Below are 22749 nucleotides of genomic sequence, written 5' to 3' on the forward strand. Positions count from 1 at the left end.
TAGTCAAAATGGTCTCTAAAATCTTTTTTTCCCATTCTGCTTGAATGGGATCCTGACGCAAAATTGTACAGGCTCCAAATAAAGCTTCAGAGAATATAATGGGTTCAAGAGCCTCTTCAAGAAATTCGTCTCAGATTCCCCGAGGAAAAGCTTCAGGAGTTATCATAGTGATTTTATTTGATATACTTTCTCCTACAGGGTTCTCTTCAGGAATTCTAGTAAAGATTTTTCTACAAATTCCCCCTTAAATTCTACCAGCGATTTTTCAAAGGATACTTAGAAGAATTCCTCCAAATTTCGCTCCGATAATGTTTGAAATCTCCAAAGCTTACTTTCAGTAATTTCCTCATTTAAAATTTGTTTTCCAAACTATCCTAGAATTTCCTCCAGATATTTTTCACTAATCCTTAAACCAAATTCTCCAGTAACAACTCATGGAGATCTTCAAAAAACTTCTACAAAATTTCTTCCTAGGAAATTTACAAAGGTTTATTCCAGAGTGTTTTGGAAAAATAGCTTAAGAGTTTTTTTTACAAGGAACCCTGCGAGAATTTCTTCAAATGTTCATGTGGATTCCATCAAGAATCCGTCCACGTTTCCTCCCAGAAATCCAAAATTCCTTGAGGGGTCAAATCTATTTGTTCAAGGGATTGAATCCTATTAGGATCGCAGTAGGCAGCGCGCGCGAACGGATGTGTTGAAAATTTATCTGTCACGTTTTTGTCGTCCTCGAAAATTACTAGATTCGGCTGGTGAAACCAATGAAACGGCTGATGCAGTTTGTGAAAAAAAGTGTCTATACTGAAATGAAACGATTATTCTGAACACGTTCTGCTGGGCAGTTTTTCGTTTAAGACCAAAAAGAAGGTGAAAATGCATCGTGGCCGGACCTCAAATTTTCAGGTGCACGGGTCTGGAGAGCCGGACAGCGGATCAGACAGAGGGCTTGATCAAATTCTCGCTCACTGGTGGTGACCAATCGATAAGGTTTTCTGCTTGAGAGGCTGTCTGGATCTCTAGATTCGTGTCTTGGGTGTTTGAGTTTTGACTTCGTTTCATCTTCACTTGAAAAATAGTGTTTTTGCGTCGTCGCGTCGTCGCGTTTCTTTCTTGTTTTAGTTTGCACGAGTGCAATCGAGTTTAGGTTCTCGCGTCGCCGGAGTGATATTTTTGTTTTGTGAAACAAACATGCTGGTCAAAGTAGCTACAGCTCCTCAATCAAGGATAGATGATGATCAATTTGGTGAGCTCGTTTCATGCTTTTATTTTAAATGTAAAACATATTTTGGAACATCTTTATTAGACAGTTTCACAAAAATTAAAATTTCTTGGATTCAACCAGTCCCCCCAAGTCCTAGTTGCAATACTAAAACAAACTACCAGACAAATTTTCATCCAATTTGGAGAAGATTAGGAGGTGCCTCAAGTCGAATTTGTGTTTTTTGGCTATTTTTTACATTCAAAAAATTCTAACGAGAATTTGGAAAAATGAACATCAGAATGAATACCACTAGTTGAACGTATTATTAGTACTTTACAACTTTTGAGAACACTGTATGCCGATTAGAGATGGTTTTGACCTCATAAAATTGATTTCTGTTCATTAAAGTACCTGTAAAACATACATTTCTGTACAGTTTTTGTTCTACGAGATTCTAAACCTCATGCCTAATCATAAAAGTTGAATCGTAGTATCATTCCTTTGTCATTTCTGAACATTATTGTAGTACATCATTTTTGTCTCCGAATTACAGATAAATTGTAAAAAAATCGTCGGAAATACGACATTCCTCATTCCCCTGCATTTAGAGCTGCTGCCAAATGGCGCAGTTGCTGACATGTTACAAAATTGAACATAGTAGCTTTGCTTTTTCAATGATGGATGATGATTGAAGAAAACATCTAGCAAATGTCATCAACGCAGTCGTGTTTCAAACAACATTCTCATTTGATGCCAAGCAATTACATATGTGATATAGCCCCGAGGTCAAGCTTCTCGACTACTGATCTTGAGAATCGAAGTTCAATTATGATTCTTTTTGTCGAGTGAAACCAATGTTTATTATATGCAGCATAGAAAAAGGACTAAAGACGCAAATCACTACTTGAGCATTTCTCTTCATTCACTTAGGAGTACGAGATTTTTGTGAGTTCTTTTGATTAAGACTCAGCCACAAGATGCACTTTTGAACAATGAATCGTGATGAAATTTGTTGGCCTCAACTCATTTGGTCCATTGGAAAAAAAGAACACTCTAAATGAACTCCCGTAATCAAACTCTGATCCTCAAGATCAGTAGTCGAGAAGCTTGACCTCGGGGCTATATCACATATGTAATTGCTTGGCATCAAATGCGAATGTTGTTTGAAACACGACTGCGTTGATGACATTTGCTAGATGTTTTCTTCAATCATCATCCATCATTGAAAAAGCAAAGCTACTATGTTCAATTTTGTAACATGTCAGCAACTGCGCCATTTGGCAGCAGCTCTAAATGCAGGGGAATGAGGAATGTCGTATTTCCGACGATTTTTTTACAATTTATCTGTAATTCGGAGACAAAAATGATGTACTACAATAATGTTCAGAAATGACAAAGGAATGATACTACGATTCAACTTTTATGATTAGGCATGAGGTTTAGAATCTCGTAGAACAAAAACTGTACAGAAATGTATGTTTTACAGGTACTTTAATGAACAGAAATCAATTTTATGAGGTCAAAACCATCTCTAATCGGCATACAGTGTTCTCAAAAGTTGTAAAGAACTAATAATACGTTCAACTAGTGGTATTCATTCTGATGTTCATTTTTCCAAATTCTCGTTAGAATTTTTTGAATGTAAAAAATAGCCAAAAAACACAAATTCGACTTGAGGCACCTCCTAATCTTCTCCAAATTGGAAGAAAATTTGTCTGGTAGTTTGTTTTAGTATTGCAACTAGGACTTGGGGGTGACTGGTTGAATCCAAGAAATGTTAATTTTTGTGAAACTGTCTAATCTTTATATTATGACAACGGTGGGAATGTTACTTAAATGAATTGACTTAACAAAATATGAACAGTTCGTCACTGTAAGTGTCAACATAGACTCTAGTACATTAACATTAAAAAGCCTATACCTTTCCTATTACTAGCTAGAAGAGCTAAAAGAGTCGACTTATCATATATTCTCGTTGTCTTTAGAGTACTGATAGGTGATTTTTTGAACTGAGGTTGCATGAATCGCATCACTTACCAAGGTGGGGCCCAGATAGCCGTAGCGGTAAACGCGCAGCTATTCAGCATGACCATGCTGAGGGTCGTGGGTTCGAATCCCGCTGGTCGAGGATCTTTTCGTTAAGGAAGTTTTCTCGATTCCCAGGGCATAGAGTATCTTCGTACCTGCCACACGATATACACATGCAAAAATGGTCAATCGGCAAAGAAAGCTCTCAGTTAATAACTGTGGAAAGTGCTCATAAGAACACTAATCTGGGAAGCAGGCTTTGTCCCAATTGGGACGTAACGCCAGAAAGAAGAAGAAGGAGAACCAAGATCATGCAGCTATGATCCCTTCCCACTAACACAACTCCTACCCATGACAACCATGGAGATGCAGAGGTGATCTCGGTCTCTAGTAACAATGGATGTCATACTAACATTCCTTCCCTTCCCCCGATGACCGTAAGGACGTGGCCGGCGCCGTTATTGACTTTTAAATGTCTGGAGTTCTCGAAAGTGTACATTGAAGATGGAAAGCAACTCCCAAGCTACATCTCTTGGTTCCTTGTGCAACTTCGATTATTCTGGTCAATCACGGAGTAGCAACTACGAATTGTACGGTTATCAATGATTATGCTTATGCTTATGCTTGAATCTATTTTTTCAAGGGATTCTCTTGCAGTTTTACCAAACATTTCTTAAAAAGTATCTCAAAAAATTCGCATGTAATCTTCAAAAGTTTATTTAAGGTGTTACACCAGCTTATACTACAGATTTTTTTTCCAGTAAATCCTCCGATCATTCCTACACAATTTTCTAAAGAGATTTTTTCCAATGTTTTTCGAGAAATTCCTATAGAAATTCTGCGGAATACAATCCCGAAATTCGATTGATTTTTATCTAGAATTTTTTTAAACCTACCACAAAAGGGTGACTTTAAAACTTACCCTAGTTTTATCAAAGGGTACTCTAGGATTTTCTTTAGAAATACCTCACGGATTTATTTTAAGAAAAAAAATCTTGGCATTTCCCTGGAGACATTCCTGGAAGAATTTCGGATTTTCTTTTTATTTAAGACTTATTTGAGAAAATCTCAAAAAACTACTAGAGAAATCTCTGAAGAATTTTTAGAAGGAATCTCTGGATCAATTGCTGAAGGTATCTTTAGTGAAATCCCTAGTAAAAATGCCTAGAATTTGCTGGAGAAATTATTGATTAAATTTTAGGAGACGTTTTGGTCGGGAGCCGATGAAGATGGAAGCGATGGTGAAGCGATGAGGATGGAATGATTAATGATGGAATTAAGATGGTTTCTGATACAATCTTTGGAGAAATTCCATTTCTGTGGTTTTCCTTGGGAAAATTCAGGTTGAATTTTAGGTATCCTAATAAACATATTGAAGAAATTCATTTGGAAATAATCACTAAATGATTTTTTTTTGGAAATTTCTGAAGCAATATCTGAATATTTGTCCTACCCATGGTTTCGAACGTGGCCGCGCCTCTGTCTTGATCAATAGATCTGAACTTTCAATTTTAGCTTAGAACCAGAAGGAGTCAAAGTCTTTGTTATTGTTGAAGGTATGCAGTAAAGTTTAGTGGGCTGCACTAAGGAGGAGTGTTAAGATATAGTAGAACCGTTTAAAAATGTGAGTGTCAACCCCCTGGTCAATAGTGATAGATTATGTTTATGTATATTGTAAAAGTGAAGTAGTCGACGGAGCATTAATGCTGATGTGTATTTGACAATGTATGTATGTTCATTGCAGTTCGTATTAGTTCTCCGAGGAGTAAAATTGTTATGAAAAACGCAAAAATAAGTTCTCGTCTTTCTTCGTGTCACAAATCCCGGGAGGATAATTGTCCGTCGAAAGTGTATCCGTGACTACGGCACTGGGGTTTCCCACAAGTTATGGACCCAGAACCTGCTCAAAAGCTAGTCCACTAAGTCCACGCGAATACTAGTGAGGCTAGCCTGTCCACATCCAATTGTAAATCATCTGCTGTCTAGTTGATGGAAACACTTCTGCATTATCTATCCTTAATGATTTATTGCTGTTTGCGTTTAACGTGCAACCTTAAGTAACTGGGCTTCAAATGCGGTAGCACAAAACAATCAAAGGATTCTTAGCAACCATGATCCATATCACCGCCAAACTAGCAAAGAAAATCAAACTATGACTTCGCCTTGTGAAAAATGTGACTTCCTTGTGAAAAATTTTACCGCTTTTGTTGTTCCCGCATTTTAAGTGTGAGCTAGAATAAGGGCGTAATTTGCAAGATCGATTTCTCTTCATCGATCCTCTCTTCAGTGAATGAAGGAGACAAGACGCAAATTTGTCAGCATTTCAGCATCTCAGGATGCAAGATTGAATCACAGCCTAGCGTTCTGAAGTGAAAAAATGCTTACAAACCCGCATCTTGTCACATTTATTCACAGAAAAGAGTACCACTGAAGAGAAATCGATCATGTCACTTACGTCCTTATTGTAGCACACGCTTGATTTAATGTTTGCGTTTAAAACACACATGGCAATGACAGGCTACCCTCGCTAGGATCTGCGTGGATTAGAAAACTAGGTTTTCAACGAAGCCACACCTCCAATTTTCAAGAGCACAAGACTTCAGAACCAAGCAGCGCTCCGCGTTTAAAATTTATCCCATTGAACCCAGCAAGCATGCAGTTTTATTGATTTTCAACGCGAACTGTTGTTTGATTTTCCAGTATTTTGCACTTGAAAATAAAAATTTTAGCTTCGTTTTATAATCAGCTTAAGGTAATCTTACGAAAAAATAAGGTAGAATCTTGTGAGCATCAAGAGTGCTTCTTCAAGAAAAAAAAAATCAAGAAAATACTTGAAGAATTTTCAGAGAAATGTTTAAAAGAATGAATAAAATTACTCTTTAAATATTTTCTTATTGCTCCTTGAGTGGTGGAAAAGTTCACATCACGAAGCAACTCACGAGTGTATACCAACGCATAACAAACATAACAGGAAATTTTACTCGCGAGTAACCGAGCAAGGTGTGATTTATTATGGTTTAGACAGACAAATTAATTGTGTCAAATTGATATTAAACAACCAGTTTGTAGTCAAAAATACTCGAAAACAATAAATCTCGGAGGGGAAGCAGTTTTTTTTTTTCCCAAAACCACAATTGACTCTGAACAGCTTCGAATACGCACACGAATCACTTTAGCTTCGATTACTCGGGAGCACGACAGATGCGAGTGAATCAGCGCTCTGACGCTCATGAGCATTTGGTTTCGTTTTTGTTTCAGTAGAGCAGAAATGTTCATCTCTTTTCATCACCTGCTCCTGTTGCAAGCAATCGACGAATGTCTTAAGGTGAAGATAAAACGAAGCCAAACCTCAAATTTTTAAGAGCACGAATCTGGAGAACCAAATATCCGTTTAAGCTGAAAACCTAATCGATTGTTCACTCGCTGGTCACTGGTGGTGACCAATCGATTAAGTTTTCAGTTCAAACGGGTGTTCGGTTCTTCAGATTTGTGCTCTTGAAAATTTGAGGTTTGGCTTCGATTCATCTTCACCATAAGGAACTATATTATATATCCTTGGATATTTTTAAATACATCTAACAGAATTTCCAGTGCAGCTTTAAAAAACCTAATGCACAATTTCCAGAATAAAATCCTTCAAGATTTCACAAATAAAATACTGCAGATACATTAGGAGGATTACTCGGGTAATTCCTGGAGGTATCTATCGAAAATCCTTATTGAACTTAGTTTTTCATTGACTCACTTTTGGAACTGTTAAGGAAATCATGTGAGATTTGTCTCTCATATTCAAGGTTAAATATCTGGGTTCATATTAGGAGGAAATTTTGCAAAACCTCTGAAAATGCAACCTGTGATAAGAATTCTTAAACGAGTGATTGGTGGATTTCAATGTTTTTTTTTTTCTGAATAGTTCGTGTTGCTCTATAGTTTCTTGAAATATCTGCAAAAAACTTTCCCGAAAAATATGTTGGCGTTTCTGATGATGATCCTAGAAAAACTTCTGAAAGTTCGTTTCCTTTTTAAAAAAGAATCCTAGAAGTACCTTCAAGAAATATTCCTGATCGCTATATTGCAATTTTTGGAAAAAAGTGACTGGAAGCCACAGTTTCAGAGAAGCATTCCACATCAGTCTCAACGGGATTATAAGATATTTTCGTATTGTACCAGATATTAGACCACAGTGTAAACAAAAAGCAATTTGCGCAGCCTAATCGCCGTATGATTATAACCGGAAAATTGATCTTAACGCTGAAATTTGCTCTGCTGCTGCTATAATGAGTTTCCTACAATGAGAAAATTTTCATTGGAAATATCAAGCGAACAGATACGGGAACTTTCATACTCTGAGTTTCAGCTGATTTGGTAGGAATAAGAGGAGTACATTGCTTTGCTGCTATTAGTGACCTTTACCAGAACCAATCTTCAAAAAGGTTCTTCACGATGTGGTTGACTGGCTTGACAGCGGTGATACTTGGTGTAAAACTATCGCAGACGATTTATTCCGATGGTAAGTTAACGAATTATCAATACATCTTAAGAGGCAATTCACTAACTAACTCAAACATTGTCATTGCTTATTTCGCTAGAACCTTGCCACGCAATTGAAGTATCTGAAACGGTTACCGAATCGCAATCAACAATTGGATCAGTTTCCACCTTTTGCCGCTATGTCCAAAACGACAACAATACCTGGACCATAATCCATAGACGCTTCGATGGAACGCTGAACTTTACGCGCACTTGGGAAGATTATCGCGATGGTTTCGGGGATCTGCAGGGCGAGTACTGGTTAGGGCTGGAGAAGATTCATCAGCTCACTCAAACTGGTCCGCATAAGCTGATGGTGGTGTTGAAAGATTACGACGATGTGAGAATGTGGGCTTTGTACGATAAGTTTAGGGTTCTGAGTGAGGTCGACCAGTACGAATTGGAAGTGGGACAGTTCAGTGCAGGGGATGCAGAAGACAGCTTGAAGGAACACAACGCGATGAAGTTTTCTACTCCGGACCGAGATAATGACATGTGGAGTGGTAACTGCGCGGAATTGTACGAAAGCGGTTGGTGGTTCAAGAATTGCCATGCAGTGTAAGTATGGAAAAACAGTTCTTACAGGTTGAAATTTAATGGTGTAAGTATATTTTATAGAAACCTCAATGGAATTTATCAAGACGAAACGGAGTACGACAAAATGATGTGGGGCAAGAAAAGTCTCAAGGAAGCTCAGATGATGATACGAGTTGATGAATCAAGTCAATGAGGTTGATCTAGCTGGTCATGAAGCAAACTACAAATAAAAAATAGTTGTCTTCTTGTCGTCTTGTCTTCTTGTTTATTCTAAGAGCGGTTTCATATTCTTATAAGTTTGACTTTCTTTATTTCACTTACCAAACACTACTATTTCAAGCCGGTGCCCATCGGCAAATCTAAATGGCCACCACACGACGCAGAAAGTGTTCTCATTCGCAACATTCCTGCCCAGCAGTAGAGAGCCGTCCGGTAAATATCCGCAAAGAAGGAAAAAGTGACCAAATTGTTCGCAAGGTAGTTCACGACTTCTGCATCGTAGGCATTTTAGTTTGCCCGTTATCTCACGTTGACCAGCCATCCGCTGGTTTCAACATTGTTTCGCGGAAAGCCTAATTTACCCAAATCGTAGGTGGTACATACCTGCCAGGCCAACTGATTGTTTGACACAAACGAATACTAAATTTTTTTGCATAGCTGTAATTGGCTTTCTACGTTTGGTTCGATCGAGGATTGTCCTATGCGGAGCACAATTAATAAGGTCATAAATAAATGCAAATTCGTATGGTGCCCATTTGGTGTATCTACTCCCGCGTCTGTCGCCTAGAAGCAAAACGGCGGATTTTGCCACAATTTAAGCCACCTTAAACTTAATGATCGGCACCGAGTTGATAATTTCGCTCGCAAAAATGGCGAAGGGGGAAAGTGCTTTTCCATATCATAATTGAGCCGAGCAAAGAGGGCCAATTTCGCATAAGCGCTAAGTAGATCAGACAGACGCACTGAGCCCGTCAGATGACCAGGAGCCATTGTCGTAAATTATCACTTTTCGGTGCGTTTGCCGTATCGACGTGGGATCGCTCCCTGCGGGGGTCAAAAGTTTAAGCGTTATTTTAAGGGATAATCATAGTTTTAACGTGGCTTGGCCACCGCTGCTGTCACGCGGCATTTTAAGGATAAGTCACGACGTACGATGTATCGCTAAATCGAAAGCGATCGTAAATAGCACGTGTGGTGAAGTGCGTGAATGGAATGATTGTTTTTGATTTTGTTCCAGGGTCGGAACGCTTTAGGTTTATTTTACGAGATGTTTTTTGCGACAATGGCTTCATAATTTTCAACCTAAATAAGTTCTCATGCTAATTAAAATCAAAACCAATTTTTATAATTTATTCATTTCATGTTTTGTCTATATCTCTGAGATCATACGTCTAATTTAAATTAGTTATGACATATTTTAAAATGTGTATTGTATTTTGTTTACTGAATTTAAATTTAAAGATGATAAACTTTTTAAAAACTCAATTTTCTCAGCATTGAGCCGACGGAATCTATTTTAAAATTCTTTGGGGACCGACACGAAGCAACAACCAACGTAAATTTGAACAGAGTTTTTATCATTTTCGGATAATTACTTTTCGAAACAATACATTAATGAGAATATGTTGTGAAAATATGAAGCAATTTAGTGCAGTCATCTTGGAGTAATGAGCATTGAGGTGTCTGGTACCAGGCTGGCCAAATATAGATCTTGAAAACTTTTCAAAAAACAACAAATTAAGTACGCAATTTTGTGATATCTTCAAGAATACTAAACCGATTTGTATGATTTTTTGAGTAGCTTCTTATTATTTGGCATAGTATAGTCCACATTTTGTTTTATTTTATTTTATTATTTTGATAATTGGGTCCTAAAATGTTTAATGAATTCTTGTTTTAATTTCATAATACGAAACAGCATGTTATTGCAACTACTTAAGCAAATTTTCCAGCTCAAACAACGGCTATAACATTTTTAAATTTCAATTTTAAAAATGGTTCCAAATATGAACCTTGACACTTGTGATCTTGTTTGACATTCACTTTTTCGACAAAAATGCCACAGGGCATATAGTTTTAACACTGGGGTTGTTCCTATCTGACATTTCGGAAGGGACACGGAAAACAAAATATACCCAACATTTGAGTTTAAACCAAAGGGTGTGACAAAATCTCAAAAATCATAGAAAAATGTTTTTTGTACTTAAACCAATGAAAATCATTTAAAAATTGAGTAAACATGTGTTTCTGCCCTAAACTGAAGCGTTTGGTACTGAAATTGAGACAGGGCTTTAGGACCCTATTGACCAAAGACAAAATGGTTGCCAGAGACATTCTATATGGAGAATATCGGTCACCCAAGGAACATCGGAATATCTTCAAAACCAGTGGACATACAATTAATACTGACACGGATTCTCAATCTGGAAGAGTTTTTTGAAAACTTGTGCAAAAATATTGAAAAAAAAGCTATCACGATTTGAATATATATTTTGTGGTAAAACAAGAAGCTGCTGGTAGAGGGATTAAATTTGGTTATAAATGACTGAGATATTGACATAAATAAATTGCATGCATCTCAGGGGAACCCAAACTTTTGCACGATGACTGGAATGGTTGTTTTAATAATTTTAAATAAGTAGTTGCGATTCCGTTGCAAACCAATCAAGTTTTCATTGATGAGATGCACTACATAATGGCCTGCTTTTCCTATAAAAAAAAACAATGCTGAAAAGTGCTACTTTTCAGGTGCTGAAAAGTAGCACTTTTTGATACTGTTTGGAGGGCGTCAACCAAATATCCCAGTCTATTCTGCCATACATAGCATCTGATTTTATATGATGTGTGATCTAGATACAAGACTGGTGATGTTGTCGGCGCTATAAAATTTAGAATAAGTTTCTCGCCGAAGTTAGATTTTTCTCAGAATCTATGCGAGATACCTAACTTCGGAAGTGGTTCATTCGATTCACATCCGGATGCGCTCTAATACGCCCTACTTCCGAAACAGGGTATTCTACATGGATACCGAGAAAAAATCCATTTTAGGTGAACTGCATTTTCAGACCGATCCGACAATACTTGTTTGGGGACGGATCAGGTGAGGTGGCAGCAAAACCCGCGACTGTACGCATCTGTTTTGTACCCAATAGGGAAAAACAAGTGTTTCAAGAAGGACATTATATGTGACCCTAAAATCAAGTACAGGTCGGACTCGATTATCCTGAGTAGCGATTTTTTTTCACTCCGGATAATCAAATCCTCCGGATAATCGAAATACTAAGAAAAAAAATTGATATCTTTGATAAAGGGACTAAAATGTAATTTTTTTTTTTCGTTATTTTATTTATATGATGCGGTGGCGTTCCCAGAATTTTTTTTTCTAGGAACAGTAGGGGTCTTTACAGGAAAAACAAATTTTGACCAGCATACACAAAAAAACACTTTTTCAAACCCCCCTTTCTTAAATACGCTCTAAACTGCAAGATCATTTATATTGTATATTGCAATACCAAATTATCTCAGATTTATGCATAAAAAATGAAAAACAAGAACATCAAAAAACAAATTCCGGATAATCGAGTATAAAGTTCCGGATAATCGAATCCCGGATAATCGAGTCCGACCTGTATTTTGGTCGATACTGTCGCAAAGCGCGGATGGTCGAACTGCCTCTGCCCACGCTCAAAAAAGCGTTCTGGAAAACGTGAACTGTCTAAAATACACCGTGAACTACCATCATTGGTCACAGATACATGATCTAGTTCACGGTGTATTTTTGCTTGTTGACGAGTTCACGTCTGCTGTTCATGGATACGAGAACGGATTTTTTTCTGTACCTCTAGATGGTCGGCCTCTTGTTCTACCTCTGCTTCCGGTTCTAACTCCACATTCGGGACATTGTCTTCTTGCAGATCAACTGCAACATTCAGTTCTGGCTCGTCCTGTTCGTTACTGCTAACCACCACAATGGAGTCGTTTCTGTGCAGCTCTTATTCAACCTCTACGTTCTAGCTTCCGACAGTAAGCTGATGTCCCTACTGACGCCGGATTGAAAAATCTGTTCCTTGGTGCACTCCTGGTAGCCAACCAAAACGTACGGAAGGGACTTCGTGTTCTTTTTCTTCCTTGAGTACATACGCCATCACTTTGCAACAAAACACTCGGAGATGCGATAGATCTGGCTTCTTGACGGAAAAACATTTCCAGTGCTGTTACTGGACTGCCCTTCGTCGGAGATCGGCTCGCTAGGTATACTGCCATGGATGCCGCCTATGTCAAAAAACGTTTATCGAGACCCAAATCCGCCACCAAATAACGCGCCTTCTCCTGAATTGTACGATTCATTCTCTCCGCAGATACGTTTTGCTGCGGGTTGTACGGAACCGTCCTCTCGTGCCGTATTACGCTTTTCTTTAGAAAATCTTGAATCTGCTTAGCTACTGCTTACTCCTGTCCATTATTGCTTCTCAAACATTCAATCTTTCACCCCGTTTGATTTTGCACGTAGGCCATGAAATCAAGCCCGATTCAAAGTAAATTTGGACGCATTCAAATGATCATAACTCAAGAATGAAACAACATACAGGGTTGCTCAAAACGTCAATTAAAAGGGTATTTATTCAACTTTCAAACAAAATAAAACAAGTTATTACATTTCACCACTTCGAACGAACTGTCGTACTTTACTTGTGATCGATGCCATCATGGTCTGCACAGTAGCTGGCGACACTGTATCGGCGAACTTATTTCACTTTAAACGCATTTGTTGTGCATTTGTCACTTCTTTACCGCATCCTCGAAGTTTTCGCTTGACAATTGCCCAATATTGTTCGATCGGTCTGAACTCAGGGCAATTCGGAGGATTAATCTCTTTGGCGACAAAATTGACATTGTTTGCAGCATACCATTCTAGTACCTCCTTAGAGTAGTGGCAGCTGGCTAGATCCGGCCAAAACATAACGTTGGTCTTGTGTTGCCGAATGAAGGGTAAAATCCGCTTTTTCAGACACTCTTCAATGTAAACCTTCGAATTCATAGTGGTAGATGTGATGAAAACCTTGGTTTTAAGGCCACAACTGCAGATTCCTTGCCAAATCATAAGTTTCCGAGCAAACTTGTCAGCAAAAAAAAAATTGTACCTGGAAGGGACATCCCCACGACCAGTTGCCAGGTAAAATTTTCGTCCGGGGATTTGTTTATAATCCATTTTGACGTATGTCTCGTCATCCATTAAAATGCAGCCATCAAATTTCGTCAAAACTCGTTCGTAAAGTTATCGTGCTCGCTTTTTGGCCACTGAATTTTGTTTCAGGGAGCGATTCGGATGTTTACTGGCACAAAAAGACTAATATCCTTCTCTTGAAAGGATGTTACGCACGGTGGAAAAGTTAGTATTAGAAACAGCAACGAAGGGCACTGATCTTTCAGCAGGGCATTAATAAAGCAATGTTGTTTGCACTGCCACATGCTATAAAGCTATAATTTTATTATTAATTACAGTAAATCTTTAAAATCATTACATTTAGTTACTTACAACTTCGGTGATTTTGCCTCGGAACAGGAAAGTTCCATTGCACCCGTGCTGTTTCTTGTATATTTATTTCTGTTGTCAAACAGCACGCAATGTAAGCAAAACCACCGAAGAGTATAATATTCACATACTTGCTCACACATAGTAACTCCGACACATTGCCAGGGGTTCGCATAAACGTTCTCACGTAACAGTTAGAATCGCATTTCTTTGCCAAATCACGTATGGAGATACCTGGGTTACCTTTCACGCACCTCAACACCTTCCTCCTCAGCTCTTTGTCCCTAGTGCCACTTTTATGATAGATGCGCTATGCTCTATGCAGACTCAGATTATCCTTGTAACGTTTGATTACAAGACACAATGTTGACTTTGGGAATTTCAACACCTTTGCTATTTTTGAGGCGGACCACGAAGGATTCTCTAGATGTTTGTGCACAAACAATTTTCTTTTCTCGAGTTCCATGATCCGTAATTTCGAGATGCGTCGATCAATCGAGGAAAACTTTTCACCAATTTCTTCGTCAATGAAACGTGAACATGTGCTGTCAAAAGTTTTTTTTTTTTCCAACCACCAGGGGCGTGGTGGTGTATTGAACCGTCCAGATTTACTTTGAATCGAGCTTTCATCAAATTCACTAAACGCATCTGCCTTGGATTTCAGAAAATATGCAAACGTCATCCTGGTAGCATCCTACACGGAGACGGAATTCAACTCAATTTTGGGTTGTTTCAACGCAATTCCGTAGTTGAGCCCAATAACTCAATTTTGGCTAAATTTCCAAGGTCCCCACTAGGTAGTTTGGCTTCAATTCAATTAGAAAAAATATACTCAATTTTGGGTTGATTTAACGCAAAATTGAGTTCTATCCACCCAAACATAAGAAAAGTTGCATTTACCCAAATTTGGCTTATTGGGCCAAAGTAAAAATAGAGAGAGCTGCATCTACCCAATGCCACAGTGGACTTTTCTGCAAAAAATGTCTTTAAATTCAATATCTCTGGATGCCGCTGGAATTAAATCGATCTTTTTACCGCAAAAGAAAGATTTTTTCATGGGTGAAACGATAGTATGGTGATAATTCACTGCACGTTATTTTTTCTTACGGTTTTGATCTATTGAAGGTCGTTTTACCCTATTTTCAATGGAAATGAAATATTCATAATTCAATATCTCTGGTTTCCGCTGGAATAAAATCGATCTTTTTACCGCAAAAGAAGGACTTTTTCATGGGTTAAACTGTAGTGAGGTAAGTGTTCACTACACGTTGTTTTTTCGTACGGTTTTGACCTATTGAAGGCCATTTTACTCTATTTTTTATGCGAATTAGATGTTTATAAATGTATATCTATAGACTCCGCGGAGATAGAAACGATCTGTTCGCCTCTGAAGAAAGATTATTTCATATTTAAATGGATGGTGGGATGAGTATTCACGGCAAACGAGTTTTTTGCACGAGTTTGTCCGACCGATTGTCATACTACTGTTTTTGTTAGAAATTATATGCTTCTTAATCAATATCTCTGAATTTTGCAGAGATAGAACCGATATTTTTGCCTCAAAAGAAAGACATTCTCAATAGCAAAACAATATTGAGGTGAGAAGGTGGGGAACGTGATTTTAGAGTACGATTTTTTCCAATTAAAGGTTATTTTTGTATATCCTATTTTTTAAAGGATTGAGATATTCATTAAGGCCCAAACGCAATGATAGCGGAACGGCAACGGAATGCGGAACCGGTTCGCCAGCATGAATCACACCATCTGTCCATAAATGAAAGTGAACCAACACTGAGTCGACTAGCATACTATAGTTCATACTGGCGAACGGGTTCCGCTTTCCGTTGCCGTTCCGCTGTCATTGCGTTTGGGCCTTAAATCATTTCTTTTTAATCCGGTGAAATTTTTTATTCTTTCGAGGTACAAAGATCGTTAGTATATCTTTGTACCTCGTAAGAATCAAAATTAGTAAATACTGAGTGCAGATGTCTAACCTTGCAGGTGTCACAATCGTTTTGCCCATGGCAAAAATCTTTCTTTTGCGGTAAAAAAAATCGATTTTATTCCAGCGGAATCCAGAGATATTGAATTATGAATATAATTTCCAACGAAAATAGGTAAAATGACCTCCCAGCAAACCAGAGATCATATAAGGATGTTCATTTCAAATTGTATAAATGTACAATTTCCGTTGGAATTGGATATGATGCAAAACTAAATTGATTGAAATCGTTAATGAAGTCATTAATTTCATCTGACTTGAATTTGCATCTTATAGAATTCCAATTTAGTCTGACCAAATATGTATCTTTAAACTGTCATTCCATTATGATTTTAACTTCACTTGGTATGACTCTATTATAATCATCAATGTGAGATTACATATGAGTTCATCTGATGTAGATATAAAATCATACAGGGCACATAGCCGAACGCAACATAAACATAAATAGTGGAATTCATGAACAAATTGTCTTACCTGTTAAAAGAACATCACTGTTCAACAGAAACACAATGTCATCACATTGCATAAGTATTTTCGTAGGATGTCTTTAATAAATTGCTGCACTTCGTTTCAATTGCAAACGTTAATTCGATGAAACATGAAACCTTCAGCGTTGCACTGGCTCATTTGCAAAATGACAATTAAGTTCGGTTACATTCAAACATGATGTTCTACAGTGTTCCATTTATATTTGCTCTTCAATAAAAACTGTATGGTACAGTGGTAGCGTATCCGGTTAGTGATCTGAAGGTCAGAGGTTCGAGGCTTGTCTCGTGACATTTTATTTCTTTTTATTTTATTTGTTTGTAAACATTAAGTCATATAAACTGCAATACACAATCATACATGAAATTACAGTGAACGCCAAATCAAATTGTCTGAAGTTGTATTGACCATGATGAATTCTCTAAAATGTACGTATATGGCCTCCAGATTTGTGCGAATAGAGGGAATTCGTGCATTTTATACAATTTCTACCGAATAAGTGTTCACTTTCATCACTTGCAGTCTCAGTAATGTGAACATATTTGTTGGCTGGGTGACCATAAAATCAAGTATTTTGGTCGATTGCGCTCACTCTCGCTCCGCCTTGGATTAGGATGAATACTGTCGCAAAGCGCGGACGGTCGAACTGCCTCTGCCTCTAGATGGTCGGCCTCTTGTTCTCCCTCTGCTTCCGGTTCTATCTTCACATTCGGGACATTGTCTTCCTGTAGATCAACTGCAACATTCAGTTCTGGCTCGTCCTGTTCGTTGCTGCTAACTGCCACAATGGAGTCGTTTCTGTGCAGCTCTTATTCATCCTCTACGTTCTAGCTTCCGACAGTACGCTGATGTCCCGACTGACGCCGGATTGAAAAATCTGTTCCTTGGTGCACTCCTGGTAGCCAACCAAAACGTACGGAAAGGACTTCGTGTTCTTTTTCTTCCTTGAGTACATACGCCATCACTTTGCAACAAAACACTCGGAGATGCGATAGATCTGGCTTCTTGACGGAAAACGTTTCCAGTGGTGTTACTGGACTGACCTTCGTCGGAGATCGGCTCGCTAGGTATATGCCATGGAAACCGCCTAGTCAAAAAACGTTTATCGAGCCCCAAATCCGCCACCAAACAACGCGCCTTCTCCTGAATTGCACGATTCATTCTCTCCGCAGATACGTTTTGCTGCGGGTTGTACGGAACCGTCCTCTCGTGCCGTATTACGCTTTTCTTTAGAAAATCTTGAAACTGCTTAGCTACTGCTTACTCCTGTCCATTATTGCTTCTCAAACATTCGATCTTTCACCCCGTTTGATTTTGCACGTAGGCCATGAAATCATCAAATTCACTGAACGCATCTCCCTTGGATTTCAGAAAATATGCAAACGTCATCCTGGTAGCATCCTAGGGGGAGGACAGCTTTGCTCTGAGCAGGCTATGCGCATCGAGCAACTCTTTGAGTTACTCACTTTTGCTCATAAAACTAAGTATGGATCAATGCACGAGTTCACTATTTTGACGTTTGAGCGGTGCCGCCTTAAAGCAGCATATTCAGTCAGATGTCAGTTTTGCTGTGATCGGGTTTAACAAATGTAGGATAGGACAGTTTTTTTCTGCGATGTTAGAAGTTTAGAATGTTATGAAAAAAATGCCATCATATCAATTGTTAAAAAATAGAAAGATGGAAAATATTAGGGCTGGAAGATATTTTTGTCTAATTCAACTTAAACATGAATCAACCATTGAAATATCAAGAGCACAAATGTAGAGATAGCCGTTCAAGCAAGAATTTTGAAAATTGGTTACTTTCTGGTGAATATCAATCGAGAAAATTTTCAGCTTGAGAGGACTGCCTTTCTGGTTTTCCAGAGTTGTGCTCTGGAAGATTTGGAGTGTAGCTGTTATTTTCTCACCTTAACCTCTTACTAGTTTTACCCTAGTCCTGAGAACCGTGGCCTTCGTAAAAATATATATCTATGTACACTACACTACATTTTAAAAGTAAATAAAGCAATGCACAGTGGTCCAGGAATCAGTTTCACGCGGAAAGATGAATTTTGAGCTTTAAAATGAAACATTAGACAAAAACGGTCTTCTACAAAGTTGTTTGTATTAGTAAGGTCCTTTGTTTGGTGTTATTGAAAATTAGGGTGGACCACATTTTCATAGAAATTGTGTAACTAACTTTCTTATTTGTAGAAATTATACTATATATGCTTCAGCAAAGTTGTAGACCATTCAATTTTAAGCAACTTTGCCAAAAAAAGTTTTTTTATATCTCTTAAATTGACCGATTTAGAGCTATTTTCCTACGGTGACATAGGGTGGTCCGAACAAAATTGGTTTTCTGGCTCTAGAGTTTTCAATTCAAATTTCTCATCAAAGTAGTCTATGAAACACTTTTAGAGCTTGGAAAAATGCGTAGTTTGGTGAGTGAAGAAACTCGTTATCTCTTTCCGTATGGGAGTTATTGTTGTTTTTCTCTCAAAAACATGCTTATTTTGATTGTGAATATTTTTGATTGGGGCAAACATAAAAAATATCTTTTGACGGCATTCAAAAGACAAAATAAAATTGTAAATTATATCAAAAAATTACAAATGTGTTATTTTTGTAACTCTAATAAAATGCCCTTAAAAACAAATGATTTTAAGCAGAAAAATTTTAATAACTTTTGAACTAAAAAAGATATCATCAATCTTTTTGCATGAAAATTTGCGTTTTGTTAAGTTCTAAAAGTCGTTCATAGACCGCTTTGACGAGAAATCTGAAATAAGAAAGATAGGGCTTTAAAACTATTTTGAAGATTTTCATAGTGTGTATTTCTTTATTATTTTGCATTTTGAGCATGAAAATAAAATTTTAGACAAAAATGATCTTCTACAAAATTGTTTATAAAAATTTAGGCTTTCATACTGAGTCATTCAAAACTAGGGTGGTCCACAATTTCACACAAATCATATAATCAACTTTTTTATTTGCAAAAATACTGGTATATACTCTTAGGCAAAGCGGTAGAACTTGGAATTTTGACCAACTTTGCCAAAAAAAAGTTTTTCTGTAGCTCAAAATTTGACCAATCTAGAGCATTTTTTCCTAATCATCAAAGGGTGGTCCAACAAAAATCAGTTTTTCAATTTTAGTGTTTTTAATATTAGTTTCTCGTCAAAGTCATCTATGAACGACTTTTAGAACTTAACAAAACGCAAATTTTCATGCAAAAATATTGCTGATATCTATTTTAGTTCAAAAGTTATTAAAGTTTTTGTGATAAAAAATATTTGATTTTCAAGGTGTTTTATTAGAGTTACAAAAATAACACATCTGTAATTTTTTGATATAATTTACAATTTTATTTTGTCTTTTGAATGCCGTCAAAAGATATTTTTTATGTTTGCTCCAATCAGAAATATTCACAATCGAAGTAGGCATGTTTTTGAGAGAAAAACAATAATAACTCCCAAACGAAAAGAGATAGCGAGTTTCTTCACTCACCAAACTACGCATTTTTCAAAGCTCTAAAAGTGTTTCATAGACTACTTTGATGAGAAATTTGAATTGAAAACTCTAGAGCCAGAAAACCAATTTTGTTCGGACCACCCTATGTCACCGTAGTAAAATAGCTCTAAATCGGTCAATTTTAGAGATATAAAAAAACTTTTTTTGGCAAAGTTGCTTAAAATTGAATGGTCTACAACTTTGCTGAAGCATATATAGTATAATTTCTACAAATAAGAAAGTTAGTTACACAATTTCTATGAAGATGTGGTCCACCCTAATTTTAAATAACACCAAACAAAGGACCTTACTAATACAAACAACTTTGTAGAAGACCGTTTTTGTCTAATGTTTCATTCTAAAGCTCAAAATGCATCTTTCCGCGTAAAACTGATTCCTGGACCATAGTGCAATGGTGATATAATACTCTCTTAAATTAAATAATTGATTGAACACTCCCCAAAATCGAATGCAATTTTTGCCACATTTCTGATCCATTTTAGAACAAATTATCAAAATATATGTTTCTTACTGTAGTTTTGCTTTATCGCGATGGTGCAATGATGGTCCTTGCTGTATATGTCTGGCGAAGCCGCCACATACTGCAACATAAACATCACGAGGTTCGTTTCAGGTTCAGGAAGATGTAATGCAAATAAATAGCTCAATGGGCAACTATGAACTTCATCACTTTTGCCCCAGTACCTATTAGCACGACATAAAAATTAACAAGGCAGGCTCTTCACTGATGTAAATACAGTTGACTCTCCACATCTCGATGTTCTACATCTCGATATCTCTCCTTATGTCGATGATTTCCTCGGTCCCTTCATTCTGCATATAAATTTTCTCTCCATATCTCGATATCCTCCTTATCTCGATATCTCCATATCTCGATGCGGTTTTGGTGATTTTTCGTTCCCAATTTTCTCTCCGTATATCGATATGAACATAATCAAAGGATACTAGATCCGATTTTAGTGATTAAACGAAATTGAGGAGCATGAAATGACGTCTGCTTGTTTATTATTATTCCTATTTTCCTAACAACGGATCGGTTTTCAATCTAGTATTCATTAAAAATATGTTCTATGTCTCGATCTCTCCCTATCTCGATGGTCCCTTCGATATCGAGATGTGGAGAGGCGACTGTATCATGTTTGATTGCAAACATCTGACGTCGCTCCTATCGTACCATATACCTTACGGACCACTAGATCATTTTTTTCGCAAATTTGTTCGAGGTAGATGGGAATGCGTCGTCAAGCAGCTGTCAGTTTTCGGAATATATCACCTTCTTAAATATAGTACACCGTGCCTATTAGATGTTGCTTACGTCACATGCAAAACTTTGAAAACAAAGTGTTTGATTCCAGTTTTTAATTAAAAACTAGACCTCTGATAAAGAATGTCTTCGGCATACCTATGACACGATAGGATTTTTTTTTCTCTGTGAAACAAACAACCAAACATTTATTGTTGCCATGTCCACATGAAGCCGAACGAATCGAGTTACTCTGAGTTGCTCAAAAGCAACTCATGATCTACCTCAAGATCAGTAGGCTGTCCCGCATCGTCAATGAACGTGATTCAATGGACTGATGCACGAGTTCACTAATTTGACGTTTGAGCGGCGCCGAATTCACTGGTTTCCATGGTCACATAAATAACACGGCACCGCTCAAACGTCAAATAGTGAACTCGTGCATTGGTCCATGGACCTTTGCATGGGTTCACTAATTTGACGTTTGAGCGGTGCCAAATTCACTTGTTGCCATGACCACGTAGATAACACGGCACCGCTGAAACGTCAAATAATGAACTCGTGCATTGGTCCATGGACCGCTACACGAGTTCATTAATTTGACGTTTGAGCGGTGCCGAATTCACTGGTTGCCATGGTCCCATAAATAACACGGCACCGCTCAAACGTCAAATAATGAACCCGTGCATCGGTTCATAGGGCTCTGCACAAAAATCAATCTCTCTCCTTCACTCCTTCATGAAATTAGTAAACAACAAGGCCAGTAAATCAAAATCCCATGCAAAATCAAAACAGTGCAGAGCCCCATACTTGATACCGCCAAGCTGATACATTCTACATTGGTCCACACAGGTCCAAGTGGATTGACTCCAGCACTTCCTTCGCTCGAACACCACATGACTTACATTGAAGCTTTTGGTGATTGTGTACCGCGCATGGTACACAGTTCTTCATAGTGGTACCACTGATGCCCATACCAGTCAGCATCGTAGTCAACCGCTTGACATTGTGGACGTTGAGATGAGCCAGACGGCGATGCCACAGCTCCAAATTGCCACATGGTTTAGCGACAAACGATTCGTTCCGTGCAGAGGGATTCGACTTATATAACTATAACGGCCTTACTGGCCTTACTTATTCCTAAGGAAACACCTAGATAATTATATCTATTAAGCATTTCTTCACTGAAGGAAATTTTTTTAACAAAACTGAAGAAGTACTTGAAAATAGTTCCTGAGCGTAAACTACGTCAGTCCCATGTTCACAATTATACATTTTTATGAGCGATAGATTGTAGCTCAAAGATTATTTGTTACGTCAATTTACGTGAAAAAAAATCCTAAACAAAGTCACACGCCCTATACTGCCGTGAATCGCAAGTCAGTCCCATCTGCATTTTCGTCAAAATTGAGTTGAGCTCGGTTTTCAATATATCTTCCAATGCTCTTTCAGCTGCACTAATGAGATTGTTCGGAAAAATGGGAAGAAACAGCAAGTCAAATTGTCCCATAATGAAAAGTAACCGCACATCAGTCCCACTACGGATTTCCGCACCGTGTAACACAAAAATGAACCGTGTTTTTAACAACATCATATTTTTCTCGGAAACATATCGTAGTGAAAAGCAAATTGTGAAAGTTTCATCAAGATTCTAACATGTTCCAATCCCC

At 37.7% G+C, this 22749-nt stretch overlaps 1 protein-coding gene across 1 annotated transcript; it reads left to right on the forward strand.

Annotated features, from left to right (window-relative positions):
* Positions 1-7555: 7555 nt before the first annotated feature.
* Positions 7556-8546, forward strand: LOC5572055 (angiopoietin-related protein 6). The gene is made up of 3 exons (XM_001653770.2): positions 7556-7739; positions 7819-8317; positions 8378-8546. The coding sequence occupies exons 1-3, from the start codon at positions 7673-7675 to the stop codon at positions 8487-8489; spliced, it is 678 nt and encodes a 225-aa protein (XP_001653820.1). The 5' UTR covers positions 7556-7672; the 3' UTR covers positions 8490-8546.
* The last annotated feature ends 14203 nt before the right edge of the window (positions 8547-22749 follow it).

The sequence above is a fragment of the Aedes aegypti genome, chromosome 2 (genome assembly GCF_002204515.2).
Source record: "Aedes aegypti strain LVP_AGWG chromosome 2, AaegL5.0 Primary Assembly, whole genome shotgun sequence".
NCBI lineage: Eukaryota > Metazoa > Arthropoda > Insecta > Diptera > Culicidae > Aedes > Aedes aegypti.